At 40.3% G+C, this 7,461-nt stretch overlaps 1 protein-coding gene across 4 annotated transcripts; it reads right to left on the minus strand.

Annotated features, from left to right (window-relative positions):
* Positions 1-3,662: 3,662 nt before the first annotated feature.
* LOC109529704 (U8 snoRNA-decapping enzyme-like) lies at positions 3,663-7,169 on the minus strand. Of its 4 annotated transcripts, none has more exons than XM_019893117.1 (5): positions 7,104-7,169; positions 5,453-5,584; positions 5,245-5,285; positions 4,132-4,369; positions 3,663-4,043 (listed from the first exon to the last, which is right to left on the minus strand). In XM_019893117.1, the coding sequence occupies exons 2-5, from the start codon at positions 5,582-5,584 to the stop codon at positions 3,798-3,800; spliced, it is 657 nt and encodes a 218-aa protein (XP_019748676.1). In that variant the 5' UTR covers positions 7,104-7,169; the 3' UTR covers positions 3,663-3,797. The 4 variants fall into 4 exon arrangements, with proteins under 4 accessions (XP_019748676.1, XP_019748675.1, XP_019748678.1 ...); XM_019893116.1 differs by having other exon boundaries at positions 7,032-7,118; XM_019893119.1 differs by lacking the exon at positions 7,104-7,169 and adding an exon at positions 6,735-7,025 and having other exon boundaries at positions 4,177-4,369.
* Positions 7,170-7,461: the final 292 nt, after the last annotated feature.

Raw genomic sequence — 7,461 nt, forward strand, 5'->3', positions numbered from 1 at the left:
TTCGTCAACAAGACACCAGACTTTGCAAACGGAAAAGGTTGTGTGAGTTCCATCTCACCTTGTGAATTTTGCTGTGGGAATTGACTCCGCACCGAAAGACATACTGTGCCACCATTGCTATTGACAGTATTTATTATTGTTTAAATTCAGTTATTTTTATCAGATGTTCCGATCCACACAATGGAGGACCCACGTAGTGTGAATCAGAATGCTGTATTTAGGTTGGTGGAGGGACATCCAACATATTACGGTCAAACCTTGTTTCAATGTACCACATTTGCAATGTTTTCACCCCTATAAGATTCACATTTCAAAGTCCCCATTTCACATAATAATTTTCCATTTGCCGATTTTGCTTACAATGAACGCCCTTAGAACATAAAATTCATTATAATGACCAGATTTTTTCCCACAAAATACCGACAACGCCTTCGTTACAATGAACCGTGGAAAGATAACTACGGCCGCGACCTTGCTTATGTACAAAATGTACAGCGTGGGTTTCCGCTCCGTTGCTTGGCAACATTGCTGATCGATTCATACGTTGTACTGTCGGAGGCACGGCACGGTCCTGAGAGCACACGGTCTGAAAACATGTCTAGTCAACAGAAGCAAGTCTCGCTGTCTGCAAAGACTGAAATTGTGGCTCACTTTCGAAAAGGACTCTCCCAGACGAAGATCAGCTGGAGACTACGAGTTGGTAAAGTGGGCCTTTTCTCCAATCATCCAAAATGACAACAAAATCATGGCAGATTTGGAGGGAAATAGATTGAAAGATGATCGCAAATGGCGCGGCACATCCAACCGGAGAAGGCACTTTTCATTTGCTGACTGAATGTGTACTTCATACTATATACACATATTTGTAATTGACATCTTTATACTGTATTACATGTTACATGTTTTTACATCTATAAATGTTCATACTGTATTGTATATCGGACTTGGCAGGCATTTTATTGGAAATGGTTACAACGAACTACCGTTACAGATTCGTGATGTCCCTCTGGGTACGTTGTAACGAAGTTTCATTGTATTGTAAAGACATTTTTTTCGGTTGACTTCCATTGAAAAAAAAAACAAACTTCAAAACGTAAATAAATAAATAAATCCAAAGTGAATATGCAAGTGTACCTTTTACAGAAGAACACTTGAGCATTTTTTCAATGCAAAGTAATCAATTACTTCATTTTATTTTATGCTGTGCAGTGTTAAAATTGATATAGCCCCTGAGGCACTTTTTTGCCATGAATGAGTGGAGGCAAGTCTTCATCAGCTTCAGTTTTTGAAAGCGGCACTCAGCAGAGGCACATGAAACAGGGAGCATGACTTCAACATGGAGGGAAATCCTGAGCAACAATAATATTATTTGAAAAACTACACTACAATCTATTATTTTAGACAATTATGCAAATACTACCCTACTACTGCTACTACAATTCCTCTGACTAATATATATATATATGCATAATGGAAAATAAATATAGAATGAATAAGTAAATAGATAGGTAGATTCGTTAATACCTATTCTGGTCTCTCTTTTGTTAAGCAAATGGGCACCTCACGCGAGTGTTTATCCACACCCTCATGAAATGCTCATTAGCGCAAATGTGTCCCCTTGCGTAAAATGTGGCCCCTCACTGAGGATGTGACCCTATTCAGCGTAGGTGTTCTGTGTTGAGGGAGGGGTGGCCCTGACTTCAACCTATCGGTTCCATAGATGCAGATTGAAAAATAGATCGACACTACATGCCTACACCAAATAAATTCTTGGCTAAGGTGCCACATTGACTGGGGCTGGCCCTGCACCGCATGCACAGAGACACACCTTCCATAAAATTAAATTATTATCTTGTCAGTCCATAGGATCTTCTCCCCAAATTCTTGAAAATCATTCAGATGTTTTTGGTTTGTTTGTTTTTTTTCAAAAGTAAGATGAGCCTTTTGGTTCTTTTTTTGCAGTGGTTTTTGCCTAGGAACTCTTATAAACACATAATTGCTTGGTTTTAACACGGTTGATACATTAAAGTTGAAGAATGTCAAAATGGTCCATATGTCCTTCAATATTTTTCAATGCGACGCTTAGAGGAAAACGTGGGAGGACACCCCTGCTATAGGCACTAGTGAATCCAGCAACAAAACAGAAAATGTTTCCAAATATACAAACACGATATTTCCTCATGCTCTAGTCCCCAGCCATTTTATTTAGTTTATTTCAGTTGCTTTCGTAAAACGATTGACTTCACACTTAATCCATAATTCACATTGGACACAGTCCTTAGACTCGGCCCAACTTTGTGCTTTGTCACTAACAATAACTGAATCCAGCCCCCAACCTTGTTTTCCTTTTGTGATGGAGCAGAGGGATTAGATGCAATATTGTGTGTTTGGTTTTGTCTGTGTGTGTGTGTGTGTGTGTGTGTGTGTGTGTGTGTGTGTGTGTGTGTGTGTGTGTGTGTGTGTGTGTGTGTGTGTGTGTGTGTGTGTGTGTGTGTGTTTGTGCGTGTGTGTTTCCAGGCTAAAAGGATTGTGAAGACTCCACCCTTTCACGAAAATGCTCAATTACTTCAAGTAAAGTCTGGTTCACATCACATGAAAAATGTGTAATTGTGTCAGAGTTAACAAAGAGTCGGTTTGAAAACAGTTCAATCAAGTGTTCAAATATAGCTGTAGTGAATTCTCAGCGGTCTCGTTGAGATACCAGACACAGTGCATTATTCTATGTCTCTGTTCATCACTCCAGCAGATAAATACTACCTCTTTAAATTGTGCAACAGACATCAAAAAGGAGAATTCCAAGTCTGTTTTGTAATATCTTTTCTCACAAAGTGTGATTGCAGGGCTCTCGTGCTGGTTGGATCTTGTCTGACAGCCCATACGATTTCCAAGCTTGACCTTCAAGACATCTGTACATCTGTCCCAGAACACGCCCTTGCCTCTCACCCAACCATATTGTGTGCTCTTCGTTGACTCTAGAGGATCAAAGTTCTGCTCTGAATCACATGTCCTCTTTTATAAGCTCCCTGTCTTATTAAAGTACATCGTGGCTGTATTTAGGAACTATAAATCATATTCTGTAATATTGCTGGATGGAGGGATGGTCAGGAATGGACTTGCAAGTCTTGATGCAAAGACATCTTGTTTTCATCCTTGAGGACAATCAGACACCCAACAAAAAAAAACCTATGCATGGAACAATCCTTTGAACAGCTGCCGCCATACGGAATTTGTGTGACGATTATATGATTTGTCACACTTTGGATTCTTGTCCATCCACATATTTTCTGTACTGATATTGTGCGGAGTCAGGAGTTGACTGGAGCCTTTCTCAGCAAAAGGTGGACTCAGGGTTCTTCACTCTCGTCGACTAGTCCACTTTACAATTCCACCACCATGTTTAGAACTTGATATCTACTATTAGCTAATCATTTGTTTTGGTTTGAGGAGGAGGCAAAGCCGCTTGCAGCAACAGATGTGTTTTGGGTGAAATGCGCAAATAATCAATGACGTCACTCTCTCCGCGTGGAAAGTGTAATGCTGCCAAATAATCCCCCTTTTTAAGAAATGTACTTGTAATCTGATTGTGATAACATGTGTATATATATATATATATATATATATATATAGTGTGCGCGGGTAAAAGAATGGCAACAAGAAGGACATTGGATGAAGCTCACTAGTAAGTGGCACAATTTTATTTGATTTTCTTTTTAGAATACCAACACAAAAGTTGAATGTGGGTGAATTTAAAATATGATCTACATTGTGACTGTACATCTGTGTGTGCAGTCCATGATTCAAGACTGATCCCTCTTGGCTGCCGTCAGCGCAAGCGCTGCTTGCAGGTCCCCTGCACTGTGTGCATGTGTCTTCATTGAGTGCTTGAGGGCTTTGTGCAGGTCCTCTGGGGCAAGCAGGCGGAGGCGGAGTAGAGAGTCGAGCAGCTGGGTGCGAGCATTCCCGATGAACGCGTGTGACAGGAACGAGGAGAGGCCTCCTCCATTTTTTGTAGTGTAGAGAGGGACTCGTACCATCCCAAGGACCTTGCCATAAGCGAGATAGGGGCAGTGGGGAACAGAGCATGGGATTGGGAAAAATGGCTGCAATCTGGCATTCTCGAGGCAACACTACCTCCTGGCCGTGATCTCTTGCTGTGGATGCAGACGCTTGCTCTACCTCCTTAATCTGCTCCTCTGTTAGCTTCTTCACATAGAAGTGAGTGATGAGACGGGGGGAGCAGGGAGCGGTTCTGGGGGCATGGCGAGCATCCACATGATCGTCTTCGGATATCGAAAGAGCCACACCCAGCTCCTCCTGTAATTCCCTACAAAGCCCCGCCTCCAGACTCTCTTGTGATTGATTAACAAACCTGGAGGATGGGCGGTCAAAGGTTTGGAAATAAAATAGGAATGCATATCAACAATTTGGGGGAAATTGCTCCAAAGTGACCTTCCACATGTGAGTTGAATCAATATGGAGAGCGGATTGATAACGAAAGGCCATCCGGATGAAGTTTTCAATTCACACGCCCCCAGGTAAATTGGAGGCAGGTGAGTTCAGAGTTTTACTTGAGAATTAAAGCATTACTGTTTTGCTGTTTAGTACTGAGCAGCCTTGAAAGTGGTTTGTGTATTTTCATTTTGCCATACTGTATGTTTCTTCTGAAGTTCTATCGGCCATCATCACATTTTTTTCCCATTCATTGGTCCTCTTCCGGGGTTTTGGAACAAAATTACAAAGACATGACAAAATACAATGAACAGTTCAACTTAATATGGTCTTGTGATTTCCTTGTGACTACTCCTGGAAGTACGCCACATTTTGCCCAGAAGGCATCAGAGATCGGCTCCAGCTCACCTGTGACCCGAATGAAACCAGGCACTAAAGAAGCATTCTTGACATTTTCCCTGAACCGAAGTCTGATGATACATTCAGGTCTCGCATGATGAAATGCCTCTGGGTTCTTAATTTTTGTGCAAGTTTGGAACCGTATATATGTCAAATAATTCCCGAATTGCTCAACTAATAGTCAACTTTTCCGTTGATGCAGTTAGGTTGATAGATGCACCCTTCTGAAGTTGAATTCCACCTTGATGGAATATGATCAGTAAAATAAATAGTCTCGTAAAAAGATGTAAGAAACTGAACAAAAATGATTGGATCTTTGAAATGCATTTTGAGATCATACAGAGAATTGGTAGATGGATGTGAAGTAATAAAATAAAAGCAGTAGGAGAGACTCACCCGCCAGGGAAACCCAGCAGACCGTCAAAGCGCATCTGCATCTGTGGGATGTGACAGGACAAAGGCTGTTATACACTCACACACCACTTCCAAACATGTTAACACATTTCCGACATAAACTAGTGAGAATTTAGCTCAAATTTAAATGCATAGGATTTTCCTAAGGCATTTCAAATGTTTGCATTTATGCCTGTCCCCCCCCCCTCACCAGTATGACATGTTTGATGGGAGTTCTACCAAAAAGCAGACTTTTCGTGTCAGAGTAGAGCATCACATGACATGCGTGTCTGTAGCCTGAGAAGGCCAATGCTTCGGCCCTTGACAGCTGTCCATTTGCCATCTACGAGTACAGAAACAAACAGTGCACTGTGATACAACATGACCCACTTGTCACAGTTCAGAGCATTCTCATATCCTTGAACGTTGCCCTTCTGCTGTGCAGTGAAAGCAAGACATCATTCAAGTTCTCTTATTGCTCCCCATCTTTCATATTCAAGCTTTTACCAAGACCTGCGGAAATGAAGTTGCGTGAATGTGTCAATCCAGGAAACACGCGGAAAGGCTGGGTATATGCAGAATGCTTTACTACCCTCTGGTGGTACAGGGTTGAAGGGTTCCACATTTTTCAGGTGTTGTTATGGGAATTGATCAAATGTCACATTTTAGTTTGGTGGTGTGCGGGGAGATTTGCTTTTAATGTAAAATATGTGCCTTGGTTTAGTAAATGTTGCGAAAACCGATTTACCATTTCATCATTTTTCTTGTCTTGACAAAAGTTGGGGTTCAAATGGAGTTATCCCATCTGATTTTGGATGAAAAAATTAATCCCAAGTGAACCAAACGTGCATGTTTTTTTTTCAAGCTGGAGTGCCTGAGCCCGACGTGCAAACCACTCTTTCTAAGACATAATATTTTAAAAAATGATAACGGTATATTTTTGCTGGACTAACAACTCCAAAGTCAAGTGACCCAAAAGTTGAACAATTTTTGGAACAATATCAATTACAAATCAAACAAGTAAATATTGTGATTGTATGATAAGTAAACAGTAAAAACAAAACAATTTTTACAAATCACATGCATACATTCCAACTCAACATTTGTTATATTATACCACTTTCACAACAGCTGCTGTCATGAAACAATTTACAGTCACTATACACAGTAGTCACAATAAAATATTTTTCTCCATTCCCATATATGCCTTGCTGGTTGAATATTTAAAATGTATTTGTTGATGCTGTATTATTACTTTTGGCTCACATGAGTGTTCGTAAAATAAATGATGAATAGAAATGGACGTTTGTTTTGTCTTTAAAAAAATACTTTAAAGTGACTCGATGTTGACACATCTATTTGTTGTTCTTTGTGGTTCTTTACATTGCGATATATTGTCTCATTTATAGCAGTGGTAATCGGGATTTGGTAATCTCGAAAACGGTGTAGCCTTTGAAAATTGGACTAACAAATAAACGAATTAGTAGGATTACCTGATCATGCATAGAAAAACATTGGATTTGCCAATCCAGATCATTTTGCAGATTTCTTTTTTTTTTTTAAACAACTGGCGACATTGAAGGGCGATGTCATGATCACAGCATGTATGACATCACACATATCTGTATCTGTACAAACATTGAACAACGATATATTTAGAAACATGTTAAGTGAGATTCTATTTAACAGACACCACACAACAATTTATAATGATGTGACGGTTTTCAGACGGCGTTTGAAACCCAGAAACTGGAAATAACAATTACGTCAAACAGAAGATGGCTAGCTACGTTGGTAAACGTATTCTTGGTGCAAAATGTGAAATTACAAATTGCAAAAGAAGAGAGGAGTAACAGCCTCACTTTCCATCAACGCTGTGCTCAGCAACTTCCTGGATTTTATTGTTCAACTCAGAGATTGGGTGCTTTAATCACGTGTCTACGTGTAGCCAATAGCGAAGGAAGCACAGAAAGACTACACGTGGTTACACGTTTGCACTTCCGAGTCTGGGTAGTACGGTACAGATAAAGCTATTTGTGTCTGCGGCGGGATTAATCGTTTCCTCGTACAGCGATTGCTCCAGACGTAATCCGGAAAGCTCACACAGGTATCTTTTGACATTCGTGCAAATTTAACTCAAAGAATGTTTATACTACACAAGAAGAAAGACACCTAAAAGGGACGTTTATGGTATTTTTGGACTATGTCCTGCACTTTGTT

The sequence above is a fragment of the Hippocampus comes genome, unplaced genomic scaffold (genome assembly GCF_001891065.2).
Source record: "Hippocampus comes isolate QL1 unplaced genomic scaffold, H_comes_QL1_v1.1 scaffold94, whole genome shotgun sequence".
In the NCBI taxonomy this organism is placed as follows: domain Eukaryota; kingdom Metazoa; phylum Chordata; class Actinopteri; order Syngnathiformes; family Syngnathidae; genus Hippocampus; species Hippocampus comes.

What these genes read in the sequence shown, in the direction of transcription:
- LOC109529704 (XM_019893115.1), bottom strand. An exon ending in CTGCTGGGTTTCCCTGGCGG is followed by an intron (nt 4,370 to 5,244) that starts GTGAGTCTCTCC and finishes CCCATCCTCCAG; the next exon opens with GTTTGTTAATCAATCACAAG. An exon ending in CAAGAGATCACGGCCAGGAG is followed by an intron (nt 4,044 to 4,131) that starts GTAGTGTTGCCT and finishes GCTTATGGCAAG; the next exon opens with GTCCTTGGGATGGTACGAGT.